The sequence below is a fragment of the Bombus huntii genome, chromosome 7 (genome assembly GCF_024542735.1).
Source record: "Bombus huntii isolate Logan2020A chromosome 7, iyBomHunt1.1, whole genome shotgun sequence".
In the NCBI taxonomy this organism is placed as follows: Eukaryota; Metazoa; Arthropoda; class Insecta; order Hymenoptera; family Apidae; genus Bombus; species Bombus huntii.
Window position 1 is genome coordinate 14,576,687 of NC_066244.1, and position 25,394 is coordinate 14,602,080.

A 25,394-nucleotide genomic window follows, 5' to 3' on the forward strand; every position below is an offset into this window, starting at 1 on the left:
CCTATAGAACTGTAATAATACATATTTTCAAGTAATATATATATATACTCTTCCCTCATTTCTACTAAATGTCATGCCGATTAGTCATAAATTTGATAGGCATCTCGCAGATGAAGGACTTTAAGTAACTTTTGCATATCTAAAATCGTCTCTTGTGTTGCAAGTTCTCGTACTACTGTCTACGATTATCAATTATAGTGAAAAAAAGGTAAACAACCGACTGTGACTCTGACTCACACGATTCGCATGATTATACATACCTTAAGGTGAGGTGTTTTTGCTAGGAGCAGCGTAGTCTCATGGACGCCCATGCTGATTCTTTTCTCTTAGTTTTTATTTCTGTTCCATTTTTGTACCTTACATAAAATTGAAAATAAATGGTACGAACGCGACATCTATGCGCCTTCTGTACGACATCTGTACGTATATGTCGAACAGTTGATTTGACGAAGCCCATTGGACGAAGAAATTGTCTCGAAAAAGGGATAATGAGCGGAAAACTTCTGATAAAAATTGTTGAGTTGGAAAACAGTACAACTATTAAGCGTACAATGTAATGGAAATATTATAGCCCTTTACAGTTGACATACTCGATCGAAGCAAATTTATCAAGTATTATTATTATATGCATATATCTAAATAGATAAATATTAATAAACAACAGATTATCTGGAAGTAAATATATTTTAGATTAAAGAGTAACAGACATTTACAATACTTTTCGATTACAGAATCATAAATGTACAAGCATAATAAAAGCGTATCGTCATCATGACGGCATTCGAATTTGTAGACAATTTTATTATGCCGCCACAGAGCCGACATTCAAATGCAAAAGGATAATAATTATTTTTATTACGCACTAGACATAATAATAATAATTTATTGAATATTATACAAGGTGTTCCATTCAACTTGATGAATTAAAATACATGTCCTTTTTAATTATTACTAACTGTACCAATAAAATGATGCGGAAATGAAGTTTAAAATAGGAAGTTTTTTTCTAAATCATTATTTTTTTCATTAAACTTCACGATCATCCATATTTTCTTAATAAGATGATATACTCTTTTATGTAGAATAAAAAGTTATTAGTAAAGAATTGTTCGAGTACAGTTTTATTAAAAAACTAGTTTAATATAAAAACTTACGAAAGGTATACATAGCCTCAAAGAATCGTTCGACGCGGAAATATTTAATAATTCATTTCGACAAATCATTAAATTATGTTTAGCGTATATAAAATTTATATATCAGTATAGCACCCAGTGGAGAATTACCGTAACACAGGAGTAATATATTTTTACGTAATTATTATTAATTTACATTCGTTTCTGTTCTAATTTAGAAAATTCATTGTATTGGCTGTTATGATTGATTAATTTCTTTTTATGTATCACATAATAAAAGAAGTAGAATAAAAAACCACGAAGAGATGTACCACTTAAAATATTTGCTATAATCTAACAATGTTGTCATCCGAAACATTTCATACACGTATAAATTATCGATCAAATTACGTGACTTATTAATATAATAACGAATAATAAACAAACCTAACATTTTTTTATGTACACTATTATTAATACCCATGACACGGATGTAAAGATAATGAAAACAAATCTCTCTCCTACAACTCCAGGAACTTAGTTCTATTCCATTATCGATATTTTGATTATTCACAGTAAAATTTTTTTACATCAACATTCATAGCAGTGTCAGAAAAAGGTTTATTTATGAATAGGATCTTTTAAAATACTTAGATGTGAATATTACCTGATTATACTTAAAAACGAAAACGGATGGTTAAAATCGACCTTAAACTATGCAGTGCTTTCAAGCTCCTTGTGTAAAAAAGTTTCAATATCCACTCGACATATAGGACAGCGTTTATTAGTACATAACCACTGATCGACACAGTCTATGTGAAATAAATGCATACATGGAAGCCTCCTGTATAAAAAACAATATTAGAAAAATATAATTTGTGAAAAATTAATTGCTGAAATTAATTTTCATTGTGTATGAGAATTAATTTGTACCTGACACTTTCGCAGTCTTCGAATTCGGATAAACATATAGTACACTTTTCAATAGCGTCTTCACTATTTTCGACTTTTTTCTCCTATAAAACGAGAAAATATCACGAAGTAAGGATGATATGATAATGAATATATACGTCAATTTTTACGTAATTTACCCGTTTGTACTTATGACGGAATGTGTGACTTTCTATTGACTCCTGTGTAGCTCCGCAACTAATAGCGGCCATGCGTCGTAGGTCAACAAGGCGCATATAATTCTCAAGTTGCGCCGACATTTGACGCGCTGGGTGCAGCAAACCCAAAGATGGAAATGGCATCATGTCGTGAGCATCAGATCCTTGCTGCGTGAAACGCATCTGCATTACATAACAAGTATAAAAATATATAGAATTCAAAGTACTGTGTTTGAAAGCATACCAAATGGAGATGTTGTAACCAATTGATATGAATATGGTGTCTATGTTGTGGACCGGATGGTCTTCGATGAGGACCATAATGATGATACATATGATGTACATAAGGATGAACTGGCATTGAAGGCAGCATAATGGGTTGTGTTGGTAACTGGCCACTCAAAGGACTTTCCTAAACACAAAAATATAAATCAATAATTATAAAATTTAATAGAAACGAAAAGGAAATAAATTATAAATTCATTGTAACATTAAAATCATATGTATGTCGGGTTTACATTAGAATTAGGGTTAGGAGTGTGAAACGAATCTTCGTTTGGATTACACGTGTCGTTATGCAATAGAAAAGACATCGACTAGTGCAAATACGATTATCATAGAACTGGACAAGTAACCGTGGTAATTAGATACTCGAGAAACTAATGACAATGATCTTAGGTTCAATAACGAATCCGCGGTCGACGGAATGATAGATGAACGTGCTCACAAAATCTAAGTCGGACGCGTAATATTCACTGGTCGTAAGGGGTTACTCTTTTCGTCGATGAGATCGCGAGAGAAAATGACTTTCCCGTCCTGATGATGCCACAGAGGAAAACTATATGGGATGTGTCTAAGGACACGGATCATCGGATTCGTCGAGAATAACCTTCGTTAAGAAAGTAAGGGAAATTGGCGTTGCTGCTAATTGGTTAATCTCCATATCGGTGGTTAGAAAAAGATGCTAGCCGCCCCCGAGGTAAAGTTGCTAGTGGAAGACGTCGTTCGTTGAAAAATAGGTCTCCTCTATCTTCTCGTAATTGGGACAAAGACTGTTTGTTTGAAGGACTTTAGTTAGCTAAATCGGAATTTATAACGGGCCCTCGGGCTACCTGAATATGTACTGCGGAGACACATCGACATCTGGCAATCATCTTACTCGAAGAATAGGGTCTGCGTGTGGCGAGCTACGGGACAGAGACCGTTGGAATGTTTACTGTCGAGTGTTACAACTATTTCCTTTTTAAGGAGAGCTATAGAATTACTCCATGCCTTTGTTAGACAAAGCGTTCATCCCGTGACCGTGGCTACATTCGCCTCGAGCCAAAGCTCACTATCACTAATCTCGAACAATTACAATCGGATTGAATAACTACAATTGTTTAATTACAGTTATCGTAGACTCTAGATTACAATGTTGCGGGATTATCCAAAATTCCAGAGGCTCCGGTGTTCTTTCGTCTCCGACATGTATAATATAAATCTTGAATGCACTGAATTACCTGAATTATTTCGGGACAAGGCGGGCTAACGCTTGGTGGCCTTCTAGCCTCTGGATGACTATAAACAGTAGGTTGTTGAGGTGGTGGCAAAATTGGAGGCGGGAAATAATTCTCTGCAAATGTCATGTTTTCTGCACCGTTGCAACGATTATTCGCAGAATTAGCATTTCCATTGTTACACGTATGTTGGCTTGCTTGATGCACATGTGGATTGCACGACGTTGTACTACGAAATATAAAAAGTATTGTATGATGTGAAATTTCCAATATTTATTGTAATACTAACGTGTGATGTGTTGAGAATCTTGGATGAAGACTCCGCCTATGTACTTCTTGTACACGTTGTTGCATCCTCCATAGTCTTTCTTGTACTGGATGCATACGTGGTCTTAACATTCCTGTAGAAGCATCTATAAAAAAGAACAAATTCGAAATAACATCACTGAAAATTTTGTTAGTCTTTCTTTTAATTTTTCTATCATACCTGTACCTGGTATTTGATTATATCTTACAGGTATAACAGGAATTGGAATTCTGTAATTGTGGTGTATACATCGACCATGATATATATGGTCATGCAAGCAATAAGTGTTGTGCCCACTGTAAAAAAATTATTAAAATCAGTAATGAAGCGTATTATACATAAAATAATTTGTTATTCATACCTAGGTACATAGTCCGTAGTAGCCGGAGTTACTACCGAAGTTGTAGGAGTAGGAGGTGTATGCTCTTCATCTGATTCCACAGTTAAATCAACTACAGTTACTGGACGATTACCTTCCTCATTATTTTGTGCAGAATTCTGCTGTTAAAATATAGTAAAATGCTTTGTATCTTAAACTCTTAACATAAATTATATTTTTAAATAACTCAACATAATAAAGCTATTTCACCTTATTATTATGATTTACTGAAACAAGAACTTCAACTGATCCATCTTCGTCATCACTACTAGTAGCATCATCACTACTCGAGGACCAATCTAATTGTAGATCAGGTGCTGACGGTGTATCATCATTTTCTATCCAATATAAAGTGAAACTATATAAATTATCTGTTTATTACTTTTTATTCATATATTATTCATGTGAAAGAAAAACCATACTTGTTGCATGTGTAGAATGTTGCTGAGAATTAATTGTATTTGGCAAAACTGAGTGATACAAAGTATTAACTTCATTGGCACTGTCATTTTCCATATTTTGCATAACTCTGTTTAAAACATTTTCATTAATAATTATTGTTCTAACTAAGTACAAATCTATCACAAAAAGTTTTAAACTTAATTCTAAATTCATACTTGTTAGAAATTCCATCTGATGATCTAGATGGTCCAGCTACACCCAAATTATCAGAGTGTTGGTTGTTGAATGATTTACGGTCTTCATTTTTTCTACTTTTATGTTTTACTGGAGGATCACGTTCATGTAATATTCCTCCTGCTGTTTCAGGCCCATGTAAATAAGTTCCAAAAACAAAATTACTATTTGAAGCAGTATGATGAGATGGATTTACATAAGGATTAATAGGAACCACATCTAAATCTTCTACATCACTTTCTGCAAATAAGTGATCATATTCCATTTCGTTGCCTAGAATGAAAAAATTGAATATTGAAGTTATTTATGATCCCTTTGTATGTTTATTTTCGTGTGAATCATTTTATATACATTTAATTTTATTAAAAACATAATTCAACGAACTCCATTATTGCTTTATCTAGTGGAAATTCAGTACTAAAAATATGAAAAAATGAATTAATATATGTCTTATATCGTTATTTCGTCTCTACCTGAATTAAATCTTGGTTGTGGAGAAGGATCAACTGTAGATGTAAAAGCTGTATCAAATATATCTGCTAAAGAAGTAGAATTTGCTTCCATAGAGGAAGTTATAGATTCTGCATGATACAAATTATTTTGTTCGTCTGATTTAGTTTTACACCAAATATTTTCAGAACTTGCACTTTCTTCCATCCTGTTTGATAAATTCAATTAATTATCATTAACATAAAACGTTAATGAAAATATATCACTATAAAATGTAAAATAATTGATTAAAATAAATACTAAATAAATAAAATACTAAATGATTGAAAAAAATTGTATATTCCGGCAAAGAATATAGACATATTTTCTTTACTTCTCAATGACAGAGCTTTCATTTATCTTAAAAAAAATACACTCTAAATATATAACAATACTAGTCTTTTATCGTAATGAAAATAATTCGATGACACGTAATACATAACGTATATATATATATGTATATATACGTATATATATGTATATATGTATATATCAATATACATATTATATATATATATACTAAGAAATTTTTGTGCTATATATGAACAATGTAACTAATATAACTTTTTAAATTCAAAAATATAATTTTCTCCAATTACGTTTGAAATTATATTTGAAACCTTCGGCATTTGAAATAATTTTTATTGTTCCCTTTCATAGATGCTTGTTGGAATGGTATCACGAAAGAATGGAAACGAAACACTAGAAACTGTTGTAAAAGCGTATACCTTGCAATTCCTTCGATGGTTTTGTAAAATGCTAAGGTTCTCTTCACCACGTCATTTTTATCAAGATATTTATTTTCTATACATCACTGTCATTTATGTCGTTCTATCTATGCCCATCGATGTTAACTTCGTAATCGAATCACTACAAATTTTAACAAACTATTCGATCCATATGAAAAATTTGTGTATAATTAAATTCTTATATCAGCAATAACAATAAAATCGAAAAAGGATTTATGTAGACTTTCTTTCAGTAATATACATTTGGCAACTATGATACCATCAATCGTAACTTTCATTAACTACGCTCACTTTTTCGGTGGCCTCCGTTGATTATACAGCATGCTACCTTTTCTTTCTATAAAACTACCACTATATTTATTACCAATTTTCGGAGCATGAAGTTGATTATCCATGTGATACTAATTCTTTTACGATGTATTTATTTAAGTTTCTTACTGCATTATTCTAATTTTACATTTTTATTTAAAACGTATGTACCTGACGAAAGACGAGTAACTCTGGCACGATCTTATAATTAGGTGTCGTCACTCATATACCAAAAGCATAGAAGAAACCGTCTGAACATTGAATCGTGGAAAATCAGCATGAAAGACAAGAAAGTTTACGTTCTGCGCATGCATGACATGCTATAAATGTCTCAAACAGAGATGGAGACACTCTACTCACCTGTGTCCAACTCGCAAGAACGAGAACTTTGTTGTCTTCCATGTTGATGTTTCATGATTCAACTTTCGGACGGTTTTCCCCAGCGAGTGTCGCGATCTGTTTATATGACCGCGAAGTCTAGTGTATATTTCAAAGATATAAATAGAGACAAAGCTAATCCCCTATATTTTTAACAACAAGAGAGAAAGAAGTTGCGAAATTACGGAAATTTTTTATTAATGTTTAACTTCTAAATTATATGAAATCTATATACCTAATTAGATTTTAAAGTATATCTCATTACATCAATATAAGGTATATCTCATTATTTCAGATAGAAATGTTATATCAAAAATAAAAAAAGAAGGAAATAGAATTTAAAAATAAACGAGAAACTATAGAGGTACTTATTTCTAATGTTTAATAATAAACAAATGATAACTATTTGATTGTTCTGACATGTCTAAAATCGCGTACAAGATTACTTAGCAATAAAATTTTTGCGTTGAAAATTAGCTTGAAGAAAATATTTTATAGAAGAATGGACCAATCAGTTCGATGTTCAATGTTCCTGTCATTTGACAAGTTCATAGCGAATCTGGAGCATTAGATATACTTAAATTATATGTACATGCGCTAAGTACAATTCGTCCGTGTATTTTCTTTCGAACTTGACCTCGGTCGTCCGCTGTGGTAGTCCTCTAATGGTGATCCTCTAATAATCCAATTTCGTTTATTGACTATCTTAAGAGAAACATTAATTAAAAGAATGGCTGTGGCTATCAGAACATTTTCAAAATTCACAGGTAAGATGAGAATAATCGTCCGAAATTTTTCGATGTTAAAAGGAGACCTTTGTATATTTCGAAATATAATTGTAACATGTTTGTGAGATATCGTAATATTTCACGCCCATTTCTCGTGATACTCATGTTCTATCATTTTTTTTAATTAAAAATACTTTAAATAAATTCTATTTATGTTATCATTTTCAATTATATAAGGACATATGTAATTTTTCATAACTTAATATTTTTGACAATATATGGTTTTAACTCAGTAGATTCAACAATCTTAACTATTAATTAAACATTATATAATTCCATATTAAGTCTTTGTGTATTTCACATAGTTGTACTTTGTAACAAAAGCTTCATAATTCTTTTCTTTTTATTATATTTTATTTGTATCATACATATTAATTTAATTTTATACAACTATTAAATACAATGGCATAGTTTTTTTAATACGTTAATTAATCTGCTCTATCAGAATAAGTGTCATATTAATCATTGGATAATATACAATTAATGAACCTTGACCCAAAAGTTAAGAAATTTGATATTATCCCTATAAATAACATCTATTTGCAAATAATGTTTAAAGCAATGCCTTAAAATCTTTTTATGCCATAAAATATGTATTATTTTATTATTATTACATTTATTACAAGGAAGGTTGAAGTATATTAGTATTTACATTCTTTTAGAATCTCATTTCTTAAAAAAATGTTCAAAAAAAAAAATCATTTCTTGTATGTTTCAGTCAGAAACTGTGGTAATTTATTACGTACCCAAATAAGGTTCAACTATGTAGATACTAGGAAAAATTTAAAAATTGATTCCAATACCAAAGTTATATGTCAAGGTTTTACTGGCAAACAAGGGACATTTCATTGTCAACAGGCCATTGAATATGGTACTAAAATAGTAGGTGGTGTTAACCCCAAGAAGGCTGGTACAGAACATCTAGGAAAACCAGTTTTTAAAAGTGTGAAGGAGGTGGGAAAAGAACATCCATTTTATATTTTATACATTTATAAATGTATTAATTGTGCTTTTCTTTTAGGCAAAAGAAGCTACAGGTGCTACCGCAACTGTAATTTATGTTCCTCCTCCAGGTGCAGCTGCAGCTATTATGGAGGCAATAGATGCAGAAATGCCATTAATTGTATGTATTACTGAAGGTATTCCACAACATGATATGGTCAAAGTTAAAAGACGACTTTTGGAACAAAACAAATCTCGTTTAATTGGACCAAATTGTCCAGGAATAATAGCTCCAGAGCAGGTGCAGATATTTAATATTTATCAGTATTTAAAAATTTGTATTTTACATACAAATTATATGCAAATTTTTAAATTTAAATGTATAACTATGTTGATACATATCTATATGGTAACATATAACAGATATCTATTTGTAGTGCAAAATAGGTATTATGCCAGGACATATACATCAAAAAGGAAAAATTGGTATTGTGTCAAGATCAGGAACATTAACATATGAGGCTGTAAATCAAACAACCCTTGTAAGTGAATGATATCCTTTTTGCTTAAAAAACATAATTCTTTTTTAAATAATACAATAAAAAAGTTTTTTAGAATAATTTTGTAATAAGAAACTGTAAGAAAATTTTTCTTTAAGGCTGGTCTTGGGCAAACACTTTGTATTGGAATTGGTGGTGATCCATTTAATGGAACAGACTTCATTGATTGTTTGGATGTATTCCTTAGGGACCCAGACTGTGATGGTATTATAATGATTGGTGAAATTGGCGGCAGCGCAGAAGAATCAGCGGCGGAATATCTCATTCAACATAATACTGTTGGTTGCTCTTCTAAGTTACTGGTACCCAAATCCTCATCCTATCTTAACTTACCATTCCTTATATTCCAAGAATCGTTCTGTATCCTTATAAGTGCAATTCATTTTTAAATATTATCGAATACGAATGTAATATGCCTGGTATAATCATAGGGAGGTAAAGCTAAACCAGTAGTGTCGTTTATTGCTGGTATTACTGCTCCACCTGGTCGAAGAATGGGACACGCCGGAGCTATCATTTCAGGCGGAAAGGGAGGCGCTCAAGATAAAATTAATGCACTCGAAAAGGTATTAACTTGTTTGCTATTTACAATAAAACCCATATTTTCGTTAGGATAAATATAAATATTGTTTTACTTTATTCAGGCTGGTGTAATAGTTTCAAGGAGCCCTGCGCAAATGGGAAATGAACTTTTGAAAGAAATGACACGTCTTGGCTTGGTCTGTAATTAGACACATGCCACTAAAAATATACATATGTAGTTTGCTTCATATGGATGTATCTTCATACAATAAATTGAAAGTATAAACAATGCTAGGACCGTCTAAGAAATCGAGAAAACGATATAATGCATTGAAATGTTCAAATTCATTAAATCGTTGATAACAATGATTATGTTCATCGATAAATCGAGGTTGCTCGATTATCTTATTCCTAAAAAGAATACTTGCAAAGAAATATGACACTTTGTTAAAAAACTAAATTTATGTTAACATTGTACAGTATTTAGAAAATATTTTTACTGATATAGCTTTTATTTTAAAAATTAGCAACCATCTAAAGATGCTATAAAAAGTATCTAACAATAACTGCCACTATTCTTCGTTACCATTTTTATTAACCAGAAATTATAAATTTTTCTATGCTATTAAATCATAATTTTAAGGAATAGTTATTTAAACTATATTGTTGTAAATTATACTAAAGCTATATCTGTTATAACAAATAAAGCTGTTATATATCCATATTGTAAAACAATAAAAATCTAAATATATTAAGCAAAATATAAACATTAACCTCTTAAATATTTTTGTTTATTATAAATAAGAAATAAAAAACTATTTCTTGGAATATTTTTCAAACTTTCTTTCATGGTAAAAATCCCATTATTTGGTCTATAAATTTGGCAATATGTTTACTCCTTTTATTAACAAAAGGTTTTAACTGAGTAAAATTCATGGTTTGTATAGTGTTTAACAAAGTTTTACAAGTACAATAGTACAAATGTTTATCTTCATAGAGTTGCTCAGCTAATTCTAATTGATGATTATCCATTAAATTTTCATTTGCAACTACAATTAAATTTTTTCTACACTCTAAAGCATCTAAAATACTTCCTGCTCCTGCGTGACTTATAATAAGATCAGCATTTTGTACATAGTTAATTATATCTGCGCTTAAATTGAAATATTCAATATTGACAAAACCACAACGTGGGGTACAATCTGGTACAAATAACGTTCTGCCAACTTGCAAGATGATTTCATGATATCCTTTTGACGATAATACCTAAAATAATATATGTTTAAAAAATTACTCTAAATTGGGTTATAGATTTACTACTAAATGTTTTTATAACTTCATATTAAGAACTGAAATTCTCATAGTCTTTTACCTCTAAAACTTCCGAGCTAAGCACTGTCTCGATTAGTTCATCAAATTTGGTTGTGCCAACAGTAACAAATATCCTTTGTGTCAATTGTGTCATTTTAAATATTTAAAAATATTATAGATTCGATTAATAAAATCATATATCACTATCTTAATTGTTGTTGGCAATAATATATTGTTTTTCAACAATTCGGCAAAAATATTCAATAATGTTGTCAAATTGACATTTGTTCAATTTGTACGTATCAGAATTGTACCGACTGTACGAAAAAAAAATAATCTAGAAGAAAAACTGTGCTTGATAAAACAGTATTATGACGTCAGAAAGTTCCAAGTTCCATGTTTCCATCACATCGATTTGTTTACCGCCGCGAATTTTAATAAAACATGCCAGCCGAAAGAAAAAATAACGTTTTAACATACGAAGGGTGTAATTATTTACGATATCGCTTATTATTGTCAACATTATCCGGCAAGCCTGTGCGAATTACAAATATTAGAGTTAAAGATGACTATCCAGGAGTTAAAGGTTAGTTTAAACATATACTTCTTTTGAAAATATTCAAAGATTTATATATATTATATTTTTATTATTATTAATATATTCATTATGTGTAGAGTACGAAGTCAGTTTTATTCGCTTATTGGATAAAATAACAAATGGATCAAGAATAGAATTAAATGAAACAGGAACTAATTTATATTATAATCCTGGATTATTGTACGGTGGTGAATTAGAGCATGATTGTAATGTACAACGAGGTATTGGTTATTATCTAGAAGGAATTATGATGTTAGCTCCATTTTGTAAAAAAGCTGTGGATATAAAACTCAAAGGAATCACTAATAATACAATAGGTAACTAATCCTCCATGATAAATTTTTAAGCACAGAACATTGTCAGTTATTGTAATGGCAAACAGCTAAAAAATTATATATATGTCATTGTATTTAAGATCCTTCTGTGGACAGACTAAAGGCATGTGCTGTACCTATATTGAAAAAATTTCTGTCTGGTGATAATGAAGTTATCTTTACCATTAATAAAAGAGGAGCTGCACCTCTAGGTGGTGGAGAAATTAAATTTAAATGTCCTCCTAGTCGTAATCTTAGAAGTATCCAAGTTAGTAGAAAGTATATCTTCTTTATTAAAGTATTTATAATTTATAACTTAAAAATAAAAAGGTGCATATGTAGTTTCAAAATAGTGGAATGGTGAAAAGGATCAGAGGTACTGCATGTAGTATACGTGTATCTCCTGCTATTGCTAATCGAATTGTGGAGTCTGCTAAAGGTATACTGTTAAACTTCCTGCCAGATGTTTACATTCATACAGATCATTGTAAAGGTGCATCTAGTGGAAAATCACCAGGTATGTATTTAGTTGTTCGGAAACTAATAACGCTAAATATATTAAATATCAGTAAATACTTGAAAATATGACAGGTTTTGGAGTAACTTTATCAGCTGAAACAACAACTGATGTTATTTTTGGTGGAGAAGCATTTTCACCTCTAATGACAGCAGCTTCTTTGCCTTGTGTACCAGAAGATATTGGTAAAGAAGCAGCTATGAAATTAGTTAATGAAATTTACAGGTAAAGCAAGCATAACTACTGAATATACATCAGATAATGAAAATATTATATAAATATATATTATTTTAGAAATGGTTGTGTAGATTCAGCTTTTCAAGCTATGACTGCAATGTTTATGGCATTGGGTAGGAAAGATGTGTCTAAAGTTGTAACAGGGCCTTTATCACCAGCAATGTAAGTAGCTGTTTTATACATTTGTATTTATCCTAAAATGATAAGACTGATATTATCACAGGATACAATTTTTACGCGATTTAAGAGATTTCTTTGGAGTTGTTTTTAAAATCGAGCCACTTAAAGAAGAAGATGAAATATTAGAACAAGTTGTCTTAACCTGTATAGGTGTAGGATATACTAATATAAATAAACGAACATTGTAAAATAGTATTGTACTTATTTTTTATATGTACCAATTTTAAAAGTATATATGTTTGTACATATTTATAATCTTCTTATTTGTATATTAAAGAATATTAAATATTCTACAACACAAATGTTTGTAACCAAATTGGTTTAGAAGGCCAAGCACAAAAAGATCCTGATTTTAAAGTGTTCCACAAGCTTTGATAATTTTTGGACCACATTTTACAATCCAAATAGGTAATCTTTTTAGGATGTCTTATATTACAATCAGGGTGTTGATATTTATCACAAGTTTGCAAGAACATTTCAAAAAGAGCACGTCTCGTTACAAGTAGATTGCTACCTTTCTTTTTTTTCGTAGCTCCTTGCTTTCTACCCTCAACCGCTACTTCAGTATTGCTATAAATAAACAATTATTAAGACCATCTTGTTTAAAAACATAGCTTTATCAGAGAAAAAGTAAATATAAATATTTAAGTAAAAGTAAATATTAAAGATTACCGATTTCTTACAGCACACCATATTATACTCGATGGACATGGATGTTTCCTTTCAGAATTTTTTTGTTGTTTAAAGTAAAGTTTACTTTGTACAATCTTTAGTTTATGTACTTTTTCGTTGAATCGTTTGTACAATCCACGTTCCATCGCCTCTAGAGAAAAAGGAGAATTGCCTCCAACTACAATAGTTTCCATTTTTATTGGAGGTATCAATATTGATAAAAGTGATCCTTGTACTCCAAGTAAATTCCATCTAAAATCAATAGATAAAGCTTAATTTTCATATTCTATAAGAATACCATTCCATATTAATTGTAATATTACACAGTTGTATTTACTTTGCCATTTTGTCTGAACAAGATAAGCTAAGAGTAGGATTTCCCCTTCCTGGTTTAGTACGTAGCGGTCCAACCACGTGGTAGTTTATTCCAGGTAAATGAGGATCTTGGCATTTTTCGGATTTTATGCATTTTGCACCAGTTCTATATATATCTTTAATTATTTGTTTTTCTTTTTTATCGGTATTTGATTCTATTGTTTCTACTCTGTTATTATAATCACATTTTATTATTTTTGCTGGAGGCGCATCATCTTCATAGAATTCTTCTTTCAAAAATATAGAACAATCTCCACAAGGAGTTTGACTCGTAAAAAAATGAAACGATATTTTATCGTTTATTTTAATTTTTTTCTGATCATCTATTGTAAAAACATCACTTTTAGAGTCACTGAGTAAGAAATTGATTTGCTCATATAAATATCTCAAAAAGGCACGCCTAACAAGAATTTCTGCATGAGAATCACTTAATCTGCAACCTTCCTCATATATTTTCGTATTTATTAAATCTAATTTTCCTAAGCATTTTGTGCCTGTAGCAAGAGCTACTAAAGTGAGCGAGTTGTCCTTTTTTTTTAACACTATGCCTGATAGCACAGTCCACTCCTTCTCTGATGGTTTACCATTCTTACCAAGCTTATTATATTTTTCTAAACAAAGGTGTGCAATCTGATCTGCAAGATCTTCCATGTTTTTTTTTATTTTATTTGCATTTAATCTATCTAATACACATTGGAAGGGTCCCAAGCATACTTATGTTGAGGTAGAGAAAATAAAGCTCTCATACTTTCTTCATCAATAACAAAATCTAGCTGTATATTATCTCTTATATGTTCTTTCTTTACAGCTTTGGGAATGATGCCTGTAATAATATTATTAAATGATACATGGTAGAAATATTCATCTTAAAAAGGAAAATTATTTACCAATTCCTTGTTGCAAAGCCCAATTTAATAATAATTGTGCTGGTGATACATTAAGTTGAGTAGCTATTTTTACGACAACTGGATCTCTTAAAAGATTAGTACTGCTACTAGTTCCTAAAGAAGAATATGCTTGTACATGAATCCCTTTGTTATTGCAGTACTTAATTAATTCTTTTTGATGATAATGTGGATGCAACTCAACCTATAATACAAAAATATATTTCAATTTTTTAATTAATATAAATTAAAATACAAATTAAATTCAGGTACAATTGATTTACTTGATTAACACTTGGTGGTGTATCTTTACAATTTTGCAATAATTCTTCTAGATGTTTGATTGTATAGTTGGATACACCTATGGATCTTATGTATCCTTGTTTCTTCAATTCTACTAGTTTATCCCAAGTCTTTGCTCTTAAGCTTGGATTATTTGTTGAACTTTCTGAAATATTGGCTGCACCTGGCCAATGAATCAAGTACAAATCAATGTATGTAGTATTAAGTGCTGTAAGAGATCTTTGTACAGACTTTTCTATTCCTTTTGGATCTCCATGTTCACTTGGTGCTATCATAAATATATGATTATAATATATTTATATATTTGTATATATATTTAATTTTTTAAGTCTAACATGCTTTATATTATATAAAATTATTATTGATACATACAAAGCTTAGTTGTAATAAATATATCACTCCTTTGAAGATTATATTTTGGTAATAAATTTTTCAGAGCATAGCCAATATCTTCTTCATTTCGATACACTACAGCTGTATCTATATGTAATAAATAAGAAATGATACATTTTCAGAATATATTTATAATAAGACAAATTAATAATATTAATAATTTCACTAGATACATACCAATAGAACGAAAACCAACTTTTAAACTTTCATCTACTACTTCATATATTACATCTCTCCCTTGAATTTTGTATGTTCCAACTAAAATGATTTAATATTTTATAATAAGTAATAGTAACAAGTGTCTTTTACCATTATTTTAATATTTCCTTCAATACAGACTTAAATACAGTAAAAAATAGTCTATTTCTTATATTTTAATGATCTTACATCCAATAAGAGGCATAGTATAACCACTTGAAAGGAGAACATTTTTCGCTGCATTGTTCATATTATACTTAATTTATAAAATTTCTTATAATCTCCACTTGCACTCGTATGGAATACATATGGTATATATTGTCATTATCATTTTATAGTGCCATCTTTGATATAGTGATATTAAATAGAAAGAAATTAATTTTGTTTCAATGTTGAAAACTATTTTCTAGTCAGATATGTACGACTATAATTTTCAGAATTAAGTACATTATTATCACTAACTTATTAGAAAATTTAATTATTATATTATAATTATGTCTTCAACAATCAGAATATTACATTTTTCAACTAAACCTAGTGATTATAGCATAAATTTATTCATATTGTAGCACAAAAGATTGTATAAAAATATCAATGATTGATAGACAAAAACAGGTGCATAATAACACGTTCTATTATACACATAATTCGTGGCAGAATGTCTCCATCTGATTTTGACAGTTGACGTCTAAGGTATTTTCTTCGATCTAATGTTTATAGGATTTTGTAAATCATATAAATAAATGTATATATAGATTTTCAAGTGAAAACAAAATAGTCAGACGTAGAATGGCCGAAGAAAATGAGACTTCACAGCAGAAATGCGAGACTACTGAAGAGGTTACGAAAGAAATGGAGACAGATATCAGCCGCTATTTTGAAAATGCATCTCGCACGATCTTCGATGAGATCGTTTCGCCTAAAAAGGAAGATTTATTCGACGTGCAAAGAGGTTCTGGGAGTCGAATCCCGGATTTTGAATTACTGACGGATCAATCGAATGAATTTTTAAAGAGTAGTTCATTGCTTGGTAACGAACGACTTGATCATAGTGGCACGAACGATGTACACAGAGATGCGTGGATACCTTCTGAACAGACCAGAAAAATCTTACGAAACTTAGCCACGTCGACTGCTGGGACTAGTTTCCTGGATAGAGAGAACTTAACGATGCCAGGACTTGCAGTTCAAGGGGACATGCCCAATTTGATAAAGAGTACTGTTGTAAGATTCCTAGGTGAAGATGAAAATATACAGAGGCATGTGCTCACTGCTTCTGATGTAACTCAAGATGAACGTGGCTTAAGGACATTAATACAAGCTGGTTGTTACAAAGCTGCAATAAATTTATCAGGAAGATTATTAGCAGTATATGCTCAAGGATATGGCAAGATAAATCAACCTAGTAAACATTCTCCACATTCTTTGCAACTGTGGTACACGAGGCTAGCTCTTTTAACCAAGCTCAAGCAAATTGATATTTTAGAGAATGAGTCAAAACCATTTGGTAATCTGGATAAACCAGACATGTATTTTACATTTTATCCTGAACTGTATGGTACCAGGCCAGGTTCTATGGCTTCCTTTTCCTTTAGACTACTTTTAGCTGAGATTCCAATGTATTGTGCAAAACCAAAGCAAGCATTGGATAATCTTTATAAGATTCTAGCAATTGTGAACCAAATTATAATCAATTTTAGCAATGGATTTAATGGAGATGGATCTCGTGTTAAGATTAACCCTGCAGAACAAGAAGATGCTATAAGATTGTGGAAAGGCAGAAGATCCAGGACTTTTATATCTATTATTAACTGTGCTGTTAGCATGAAAAATTATGTATTGGGTATAGATATTTTAGGAAGACTTTGTGAATCTGCAGATTGGTCACCTGAACAAATGGATGCATTGAGATCTAGTATAGGTAGATTACATCTATTTTTGGGAGATGTTTCGGCAGCAGAAAAATTTTTAATCAATCTGCATAAAAAAGAGAGCGGTCCTACTGTTCGAGAGTTAACAGACAGAGGATTAATGGCAGTAGCCCACAATTCTTTTCAAGAAGCATACAAGTGTTTCCAAGCAGCAGAAGCATTGGATCCATCAAACATAGCACTAATTAATAATATGGCTGTTTGTCTTTTATATACAGGCCAGTTAAAAGCAGCAGTGCATTTATATGAAAGTATGATAACAAGAAATCCTGTAAAAAGTTTACAAGAACCTGTACTGTTGAATATATGTACATCGTATGAATTGCATACAACTCATTGTAAACAACCAAAGTTACATTTACTGAGTCAATTGAACAGGTATAAAGGAGATGCTGTAGATATACAGTGCCTGAAACTCCCTTTAAATTGAGATCTTTCCGTTTGTCCATGTACAGTATATGATAGAGCGAGAATGAAATTTTAAACCTGTTATATAATTATGAACATGGTTGCGCCGAGTAATGTATAAATTTTAACAATAAAAATCAGTTTCTTAAAAAATCAGTATTCTTTCTTGTGCATTTTTAATCTAATCATAGTTATTCAGTTATTTGATATTTTAATTTTTTGCATATTTTTTTTAATTAATAGATAATATTGCTAAATTATTACAATTATATTTAATCACAAACGAGCTGTAAAGTAAATCTGGCACGCAATGCGTTTTAGTGTTTCATGTTTTGGAAATCATCTGATACCCATTTTTGTGCCACATGCGACATTGTCAATTAAGTATAGTAGTGGCATCTAACGAGTACTATCCTCAGTCAATGGCAGCGGCACAGATGAGGAAACGAGTGTAGTTAATGGTAATGGCATCACTGACGAGGTACAAAATAGATGTGACATGTAATCGTTTTTCATGTTCCGCCACCGACGAACTACAGAAGTCTCTATCTTTACAAGGTGGCATTGACTAAATACATAATAGATCTGACATTATTCATATAAGACAATGAATGGAATATGGACCTTACCTGCTTAGACAAGTAACTTAATCCCCTCCTTAATCACAATAGGCGGGAATACTGAACAAATTGGCTTCGTTTCTGAGCCCTAATGGGTGTGGTCATTTAATCGTTGACTCCATTATTAGTATCAATAGACAAAGCTATTCCATTATAATTTTGCTTCTAACATTTACTTATACATTTGTAAAAGTGGTTTCATTTTTAGCTATAGATGTTATCATCGTCTTTTCAGTAAGAATGCGACAACATCTCGATGGATAGAGCTATGTATTTGATTCTGATGTAGTACATATTTCTAAAGGGAATAATATTTGATTATATCTTCGTATCTTGATATACCAGTCCTCAAACCCAAATCCTAAGGTACAAGGAATATATGTAAAGTAAAAAATGTAACATCGATGTCAAAGTAAAATAGCCTTTATTACATCGTGAAACGAGGACAATTTAATGAACGTTCAACAATTGCTAGAATTCTTTCTCTCACTTACTTTCTCTCCCTCCCGTTCTTCCTTTCACACGCACACACATTCCTTCTCATTCTCTCCCTTCATTCATATCATTCAGTTTCGACTGTTTACACATTTAATCTCGCACCTCTTTTCTCCTTTCGTTTCTTTTCATTTGTTGCTTGTTGTTCTCTCTCACCAACGTCTGACATAATTTTGCGTACTCGTAATGTTCTTCGAGAATAATGCATTACAGGACACATACTTTGTCATCATGCCAAACATAAACTCGTTCGATCTATTCCCGTAATTAATTCCTCATATCCTGTCCCTTCTGTCCGCCCATATTTTCATCACGATCTCTAAGATCGTTAACGATTCTAACATTATACCCTTCCTCCTCAATTTCTTTGTCTCATTCTTTCTTTCTTTCCTGTTCCTTATCCATGTTTTTCTATTAGTAGGCGGTACATCAATAGCATACATCATTCAGATCGATTCCAAAACTGCACTCTCTCTCCCTGCAGAAAAAAGGCACGAACTGGCGGAAAAGTCGGCCTAACTGTATAATATTTTCATTTATTTTATTATGGATGGAACTTCGTCACAATACATTATTTTTTTTAAATTTCATTTTCTTTTTATCTGCTGCTTCTTTCCGCAGTGTGTAACAGGTTCGGCTCCCGTTTCCGTTTTAACCAAATTCATCGATTCGTGCTTCGAAAGTTCGCCGCGTAGTGCGCGCAGTGTTCGATCCTTCCAACATCCTCCCTCTTCCATTATACTTTTTATTTCTTTCCTTCTTCTTTTTTCTCTATTTTGTTTCTCTATCTCAAATGCCCATTATTAACGATCGAACTTTAAAAGGAGATCGTTTTGGTTAGAATAACATACTTTTAATTATAAGAATATATATACTCCTTCTCCAAAAAGTGACTATTATCCTGAAATTCGTTTTGAATTCAATTTCATGCTCCTTATTTTGGTGACTGTATTGCAAGACGAAAAATAACTTAAAAATACGTCGATCTAAAACGAAACTGGTACAATTATAATTCTTAGCGATAAATTTTCGTTGAAATTTAGATTAAAATATTAGATTAAAATATTATACAATGCAAATTGCTTATCGAGCTGTTTTGCAACCGCTCGCTTCAACACCACGAGATCATTTCATCCGGAGAAGGCACTGCATCCACTACGCAGCTGGAACCTTCCGGTTTTTATATTTTTTTCCCCTACCGTCCTCTCAAAGTATCTACCGCATATTACACTTCACTGTTACAATAACATCCGCATCGCTATTCCTGGCGACTAAATGTAACCTTACGAATGTATTACCTATGTACATACATGCTGTGCCGTGTACACACGTGTATCCACGTACACGCAAGGGATGCGCTTGTGCGTACACGTGCAGACCTCTCTGCATTTAGCAAATTTATCCTTTTTTTTCACACTTACAATTTTTATATATATATTATATGTACTATTGTAATTAATGCTTACGCTCTCTAATTTCTAAAAAGAAACGGTATTATTATTGTCCTGCCGTATTTTATTTCCGAGTATTTTTCTGGTGTACATACACGCAATACACGCACACACGCACGATTCTGGTGCTTATGTAACGTAGTCATGGAAAGCTCGATGGCATAACCACCAGTGTTCGTCGAATACAATTTAAAGCGAATATGTTTGTTATCCCCACGTGCATCTCCCTCTTTAGAGAAAAATCACAATATATACTCTCATGGAATTCGTTTTAGAACACTTTTCAATCAAACACGAATATAGAGGTACATATGCTCTACGTGTCGGTATCGTAGTGTTCTTTACAACTTTACGAAGATTCGTTTATGGCACGCCATTTACTCGCTTTATATTTATTGTCTGCGGTTACAGGAAACAATCGTTCGACAGATGGAAGAGGCATCGCAGGGATAGCGTTACTTTCGACGAGAGAATTCATATCGAGATCGAATCATTGAATTTCTATATTATTTCGGTAACTAGGCAAGCTCGGTCGTTCACGGAAGGCATCGTACGGTGCTCATTTTTTTTTTAAATCGTTGCATCAACAATCATTAACAATTTTTTTCTTCTTTTTTCTCGTATTTCTCTCCTCGTTTTCTCATATTTCGTTTTGTTTCATCATGCTCATATGAGTTACTATTCACTTTTAGTTTAATTACTTCATCTTTTTTTCCTTTTTTTTTTTTTTACGTAGTTTTCACGTAATAGTTTAGGAAATAACGGAGACATAACCGATGCCGATGCGCGAAAGCTGGCAAAAATTACGCTGTAGTCTGTGTCTGTTATTTTTAATAGTACGTACATACATACATCGAGGCGAGCAGGTTGCAAATACTCCCGAATCAGAGCAAATATTTCTATCTTTATATATCTATATTAATATATTTATATATTTATATTTATATATATAATTTTTTTATTCTTCATTTAGTCACTTATACGTATGCAATATTGTCTTCGTAAATTTCCTGCTTTTTCTTCCTGATGTTCTAAACCCGTTGGTCGTGAAAGTATTCGAAAGTACAGAATCGAGGCGTTTTTTTTTCAGAGTGAGAATAATTATATATAATTGAAAATCGATAACCGACGAAACTTAATTTACGAATACAAATTTTTGTGTAAAATCATAGAAAGGAAAAATACTTAAGGAATGCCGGTAAATTGTTATATATATCAACAATTAAAAAAATCCTTAAAAAAGAAGAGAAATTATACAAATAAAAACGAATTAATGAAAAAAGATAGAGAACATAACACGTAATGATGAGAAATAACGAAGAAAAATAACAAAGCGATTGCACAGGAACGTTGAATCGTTTACGATCGAGTCTCAAAAACTAGAAAATAAAAATAGAAGATTCTCGCGTATCTGTACCAGCCGAGGAACAGACTCGTCGTCGCGGGTTCACGGATCCGCGGCGATCGATTAGTACTATATATATAATATATCGTGTCGTAATATTATAATAATATAAAAATATATTTCTTAACTATTAACACTATAATAAATGAGTATTATAAGCATCATATCTGGATTTTTTCCATTTTATCTCGTAGTACGGACACGATGCCTGTCGCGGATAACCGGAGCTTCTAGACGCGGAGGAAATGCAACGGTGGCGCCCCGCTCGGCCGAACACGACACTACTTTTTTTGGCGCGGCCCTTTAAACGTTACACCTTTTCTTTTTTTCTGCCGTGTATCCCCGTATAAGTCGTCGTTTCTTTTTATCAATTTTTTTTATCAATAACAATATATATATTTATATAATATAATATATATATATATCACTTGTCACTCGTGGTACGTGTAAATAAAAAGAGGCATAAACCGTTATAAAATACAATTCTCGAGTATTATCGATCTGTAGATTATATATATATTTATATATATCGCTTACCTACGCGTCCGAACGAATAAAATCATAAAAATTGTGTAATAATAATTTTTTTTCTGTTTTAATAGTACAGTATTGGAAGCATTTTAATATTATACTTAGAGTTTATGATCGGGGCCCGGATCTCGGTGAAGGGACTTTTTCTCAATGTTTTCCTTTTGTATTTCTTTTTTTTTTTCTTCTTTTCTTTTTTTTTTTTGTATTGCAAGGTTCTCGATGCCATTTCCCTTTCAGGCGCCAGAAACAAATGTGATGAGCTCGTCGGGTTCAATTGAAATCTCTTATGATGACAACGAGACCATATGAGCTCTACAAAAAGTACGAGAGGCCATGGTGATGTTTTGTGATCTATGAATAACTAAAAAAGGAGCACCGGTAGCGCGTTGATTTTTACGGAATGTCTAAGGCATTTTTTTTGTTTTTTCCTACGATGCGAAACATTCGTTTTTCTAAATCTTTTCTTTTTAGCGTAAATGGATGATACGCGGAGATTCAAATATTAAATAATAACAATGTTGAATAAATCGAGAAATACGTGCATTGCTTGAAGCTTAACTTATCGTATGTCTGAATAACTCAAGAAAATTTAACTTACAGAAAGAGAAAACAATGTACAAAATACTTAAATAATTATTAAAATTAACACTAGAACTATATAAAATACAAATATATAAATAATTGTAATTAAGGTAGTATGATAAAAGTAAAGTACAAGTATATAATCGTATTTCGATCCAAATATACGTTAACATTAATTTTATCAAAAGCTTTTACGTGTTTTTAGTAATTACAAACAAAAAAAAAAAAAAAAAGAAAGCTAGAAACGGTCATCTTAACATATTTGATAGTTCTAGTGTTAATAACTGAGAGTAAGAACTAATTTATATACGATTGGTACTATAAAACTATCGTGAGATCTGCAAAAAAAATGAACTTGAAATATATGAATCTCTCACGTAACATTATGGAAATATACGAAGATGTGATTTGGATTTAAAGTAAGTACACAAGAATCGAAAATTATTCGTTATGGCATCGATCACCGATAGATAAGGCCCAGAAACACCTCGACGCTATAATAAATCGTAATTTGGCCGAATCCTCCTGCATCGAGCTTGAAAAAAGCTCTCTCGACGATGAGGATAGACCAGGCGACTAGAAATTCTAGTCTCCGTTCTCAGCGATTCATCGGAATTTGCGTTTAAGCTCTCTCAGTTTAGCGGTTTAAATTCAAATGTATTCTCTTTTTGTCCGGTGCTTCAACCTTTCCCAGCATTTACCTTTGGTGTTCGTTCTTATCCAATTGCACGCGCGCACTTATCCTTTTTTTTTTTTTTGTCTTTTTAGTAATATGAATTTTTATACTTTGAATTCTTAATATGTTTCAAACTTCGTGCTGTTCCAAAACATTAGCGAACGAAGGAATTAAGGCTGAAGAATATCATTCGATTGGATGTCTCAGAAACGAAAGATTATTTTTCCACCACTTTTAACTTTCCTTCCTTTCTTGTAAATTAATTATTTGGTAAAAATATCTAGAAAATGGTTTCTGCACTTTTTAAACATTGTTACTTTCCAGTACAGGATATTACTTTGAATTTTAATTCGTTCGTTATTAAATGTACAACTGCACACGCGCAACTCGGTCAAAAATGAAACATTCAAATCACGTCACCATATCCCTTCGCCAATTTGCGCGTCGCGACTGAATTACATCGCGTGCCCCGTGCGAACGTGGCTAACAAATTTGTACGTTAATTAGTTTCCTTATTATTGTCATGGTATATATAATAATCTTGTTAATAAAAATACTAAAATATTATGTATATTATATATAATATATAATAGATTATTGCATTATGCATTTTTGGTACCGTTGCGTATTTGGTTTCCTTTTTTTTAATTCTCGTCGACTCAAGGTCGCTGCGAATTCATTTTTTTTTTTTGCTTTTTGCTTTTCTGCTTCCTTTTTTTATCATTTTTAGCTCCTTTCTTTATTTCAGCGAGAACGAACTTGAGAAGAAACTCACGTGACACTTGGACGATGTTGTTTGCTTGAACAGGAGAGTCGCGATTATCGAGTCTCATTCGCTATCTTCTTTAATCTTTTTAATACAACGTATCATTCGATCTTTTATTCTTTTTCTTTTTTCTTCAGAATAGCATTTCATTTTTCATTTTCCTTTCCGATCAACATGCGTTTCCTTCTCCAGTTAAATATATTTTTTAGGCTTTGATTATTATTTGCTGTGTTTAACGCAAGCCTTTTCGCGGGTAAAATGCGTGCGCGAGATCGCGTTTGGAAAAATTCGTCGCTAGGTGTACTTGCCGTTCTCCTAACGTGGTTCCCAGGCGTTTTATTTTATCGCGAGATATAATATTATTTCCCGTTTTTAAATTCGCTTCTTTTTCTTCGTTAAATGCTGAGTCCCTTGTCGTAGAAGGAAAAAAGGACCGTACATACTTAGCTAAGTCAGCGAGAGAGTTTTCGTTTCAACTAGCGGGAATACTTCTATTCTCTATACGGCTTGCAGTAAGAGTAACGATGATTCATGTGTTGGCTGTAGGAGCCGGAGTGAGAGAAGCGCTTGAGGCACTTGGAGCACTGGAAGGGCTTTTCGCCGCTGTGCAGTCGCTTGTGTTCGGTCAGATGGTGCTTGTGCTTGAACGCCCTTGGGCACTCCACGCATTTGTACGGCCTTTGCCCTGTGGATATTCATCCGATCTTTTAATATTATCTACATCATAGAAGACCAAAGTGTGGTTTGTAACCGACTGGCGGATCACCG

At 31.8% G+C, this 25,394-nt stretch overlaps 8 protein-coding genes across 13 annotated transcripts in view; 3 read left to right on the forward strand and 5 right to left on the reverse strand.

The window, feature by feature from the left end:
* Positions 1-863: 863 nt before the first annotated feature.
* On the reverse strand, positions 864-6,891 carry LOC126867440 (uncharacterized). 5 transcript variants are annotated; one of them, XM_050621884.1, is made up of 13 exons: positions 6,761-6,891; positions 5,516-5,700; positions 5,024-5,315; positions 4,829-4,935; positions 4,617-4,744; positions 4,389-4,528; positions 4,208-4,323; positions 4,010-4,133; positions 3,724-3,949; positions 2,466-2,633; positions 2,204-2,404; positions 2,046-2,128; positions 864-1,956 (listed from the first exon to the last, which is right to left on the reverse strand). In XM_050621884.1, exons 2-13 carry the CDS (start codon positions 5,697-5,699, stop codon positions 1,827-1,829), a joined length of 1,899 nt encoding a protein of 632 aa, XP_050477841.1. In that variant the 5' UTR covers position 5,700; positions 6,761-6,891; the 3' UTR covers positions 864-1,826. The 5 variants fall into 5 exon arrangements, with proteins under 5 accessions (XP_050477841.1, XP_050477845.1, XP_050477843.1 ...); XM_050621888.1 differs by having other exon boundaries at positions 2,204-2,389; positions 4,389-4,525; positions 6,761-6,889; XM_050621886.1 differs by lacking the exon at positions 6,761-6,891 and adding an exon at positions 6,260-6,754 and having other exon boundaries at positions 4,389-4,525.
* Positions 6,892-7,519: 628 nt separating this feature from the next.
* LOC126867448 (succinate--CoA ligase [ADP/GDP-forming] subunit alpha, mitochondrial) lies at positions 7,520-10,073 on the forward strand. Of its 2 annotated transcripts, none has more exons than XM_050621904.1 (7): positions 7,520-7,734; positions 8,474-8,709; positions 8,777-8,998; positions 9,135-9,239; positions 9,356-9,559; positions 9,689-9,823; positions 9,902-10,073. In XM_050621904.1, the coding sequence occupies exons 1-7, from the start codon at positions 7,698-7,700 to the stop codon at positions 9,986-9,988; spliced, it is 1,026 nt and encodes a 341-aa protein (XP_050477861.1). In that variant the 5' UTR covers positions 7,520-7,697; the 3' UTR covers positions 9,989-10,073. The 2 variants fall into 2 exon arrangements, with proteins under 2 accessions (XP_050477861.1, XP_050477862.1); XM_050621905.1 differs by having other exon boundaries at positions 7,523-7,734; positions 9,356-9,535.
* Positions 10,074-10,548: 475 nt separating this feature from the next.
* LOC126867450 (UDP-N-acetylglucosamine transferase subunit ALG13 homolog) lies at positions 10,549-11,297 on the reverse strand. The gene is made up of 2 exons (XM_050621907.1): positions 11,152-11,297; positions 10,549-11,045 (listed from the first exon to the last, which is right to left on the reverse strand). The coding sequence occupies exons 1-2, from the start codon at positions 11,242-11,244 to the stop codon at positions 10,626-10,628; spliced, it is 513 nt and encodes a 170-aa protein (XP_050477864.1). The 5' UTR covers positions 11,245-11,297; the 3' UTR covers positions 10,549-10,625.
* Positions 11,298-11,533: 236 nt separating this feature from the next.
* LOC126867447 (RNA 3'-terminal phosphate cyclase-like protein) lies at positions 11,534-13,126 on the forward strand. Its single transcript, XM_050621903.1, has 7 exons — positions 11,534-11,676; positions 11,766-12,005; positions 12,104-12,270; positions 12,345-12,519; positions 12,594-12,744; positions 12,814-12,918; positions 12,980-13,126. Exons 1-7 carry the CDS (start codon positions 11,535-11,537, stop codon positions 13,122-13,124), a joined length of 1,125 nt encoding a protein of 374 aa, XP_050477860.1. The 5' UTR covers position 11,534; the 3' UTR covers positions 13,125-13,126.
* Positions 13,119-14,634, reverse strand: LOC126867445 (tRNA-specific adenosine deaminase 1). Its single transcript, XM_050621900.1, has 3 exons — positions 13,946-14,634; positions 13,609-13,860; positions 13,119-13,506 (listed from the first exon to the last, which is right to left on the reverse strand). The coding sequence occupies exons 1-3, from the start codon at positions 14,632-14,634 to the stop codon at positions 13,227-13,229; spliced, it is 1,221 nt and encodes a 406-aa protein (XP_050477857.1). The 3' UTR covers positions 13,119-13,226.
* LOC126867449 (glyoxal reductase-like) lies at positions 14,618-16,165 on the reverse strand. Its single transcript, XM_050621906.1, has 6 exons — positions 15,951-16,165; positions 15,741-15,821; positions 15,543-15,650; positions 15,152-15,438; positions 14,871-15,072; positions 14,618-14,806 (listed from the first exon to the last, which is right to left on the reverse strand). The coding sequence occupies exons 1-6, from the start codon at positions 16,009-16,011 to the stop codon at positions 14,667-14,669; spliced, it is 879 nt and encodes a 292-aa protein (XP_050477863.1). The 5' UTR covers positions 16,012-16,165; the 3' UTR covers positions 14,618-14,666.
* A 190-nt stretch (positions 16,166-16,355) lies between these two features.
* On the forward strand, positions 16,356-23,191 carry LOC126867442 (trafficking protein particle complex subunit 12). Its single transcript, XM_050621890.1, has 3 exons — positions 16,356-16,454; positions 16,517-18,815; positions 18,956-23,191. The coding sequence occupies exon 2, from the start codon at positions 16,551-16,553 to the stop codon at positions 18,120-18,122; it is 1,572 nt and encodes a 523-aa protein (XP_050477847.1). The 5' UTR covers positions 16,356-16,454; positions 16,517-16,550; the 3' UTR covers positions 18,123-18,815; positions 18,956-23,191.
* The window catches only part of LOC126867438 (zinc finger protein 1), a 35,383-nt gene continuing 29,116 nt past the window's right edge, over positions 19,128-25,394 (reverse strand). Inside the window, exon 9 of the mRNA XM_050621879.1 lies at positions 19,128-25,311. Coding sequence (XP_050477836.1) covers positions 25,118-25,311 — 194 coding nt within the window. The 3' untranslated portion in view covers positions 19,128-25,117. The remainder of the gene's footprint in view (positions 25,312-25,394) is intronic.

What these genes read in the sequence shown, in the direction of transcription:
- LOC126867440 (XM_050621884.1), bottom strand. Translation starts at nt 5,699, where the DNA reads ATGGAAGAAAGTGCAAGTTCTGAAAATATTTGGTGTAAAACTAAATCA. An exon ending in TCAGATGGAATTTCTAACAA is followed by an intron (nt 4,936 to 5,023) that starts GTATGAATTTAG and finishes TGTTTTAAACAG; the next exon opens with AGTTATGCAAAATATGGAAA. An exon ending in TAATCAAATACCAGGTACAG is followed by an intron (nt 4,134 to 4,207) that starts GTATGATAGAAA and finishes TCTTTTTTATAG; the next exon opens with ATGCTTCTACAGGAATGTTA.
- LOC126867448 (XM_050621904.1), top strand. Translation starts at nt 7,698, where the DNA reads ATGGCTGTGGCTATCAGAACATTTTCAAAATTCACAG. An exon ending in AACATTTTCAAAATTCACAG is followed by an intron (nt 7,735 to 8,473) that starts GTAAGATGAGAA and finishes TGTATGTTTCAG; the next exon opens with TCAGAAACTGTGGTAATTTA. An exon ending in GTTGCTCTTCTAAGTTACTG is followed by an intron (nt 9,560 to 9,688) that starts GTACCCAAATCC and finishes GTATAATCATAG; the next exon opens with GGAGGTAAAGCTAAACCAGT.
- LOC126867450 (XM_050621907.1), bottom strand. Translation starts at nt 11,244, where the DNA reads ATGACACAATTGACACAAAGGATATTTGTTACTGTTGGCACAACCAAA. An exon ending in TTAGCTCGGAAGTTTTAGAG is followed by an intron (nt 11,046 to 11,151) that starts GTAAAAGACTAT and finishes ATATTATTTTAG; the next exon opens with GTATTATCGTCAAAAGGATA.
- LOC126867447 (XM_050621903.1), top strand. Translation starts at nt 11,535, where the DNA reads ATGCCAGCCGAAAGAAAAAATAACGTTTTAACATACGAAGGGTGTAAT. An exon ending in TGACTATCCAGGAGTTAAAG is followed by an intron (nt 11,677 to 11,765) that starts GTTAGTTTAAAC and finishes CATTATGTGTAG; the next exon opens with AGTACGAAGTCAGTTTTATT. An exon ending in GTAATCTTAGAAGTATCCAA is followed by an intron (nt 12,271 to 12,344) that starts GTTAGTAGAAAG and finishes GTGCATATGTAG; the next exon opens with TTTCAAAATAGTGGAATGGT.
- LOC126867445 (XM_050621900.1), bottom strand. Translation starts at nt 14,634, where the DNA reads ATGGAAGATCTTGCAGATCAGATTGCACACCTTTGTTTAGAAAAATAT. An exon ending in TGTTCAGACAAAATGGCAAA is followed by an intron (nt 13,861 to 13,945) that starts GTAAATACAACT and finishes TATTGATTTTAG; the next exon opens with ATGGAATTTACTTGGAGTAC. An exon ending in TGGTGTGCTGTAAGAAATCG is followed by an intron (nt 13,507 to 13,608) that starts GTAATCTTTAAT and finishes GTTTATTTATAG; the next exon opens with CAATACTGAAGTAGCGGTTG.
- LOC126867449 (XM_050621906.1), bottom strand. Translation starts at nt 16,011, where the DNA reads ATGAACAATGCAGCGAAAAATGTTCTCCTTTCAAGTGGTTATACTATG. An exon ending in TACTATGCCTCTTATTGGAT is followed by an intron (nt 15,822 to 15,950) that starts GTAAGATCATTA and finishes AAATCATTTTAG; the next exon opens with TTGGAACATACAAAATTCAA. An exon ending in CACCACCAAGTGTTAATCAA is followed by an intron (nt 15,073 to 15,151) that starts GTAAATCAATTG and finishes TTTGTATTATAG; the next exon opens with GTTGAGTTGCATCCACATTA.
- LOC126867442 (XM_050621890.1), top strand. Translation starts at nt 16,551, where the DNA reads ATGGCCGAAGAAAATGAGACTTCACAGCAGAAATGCGAGACTACTGAA.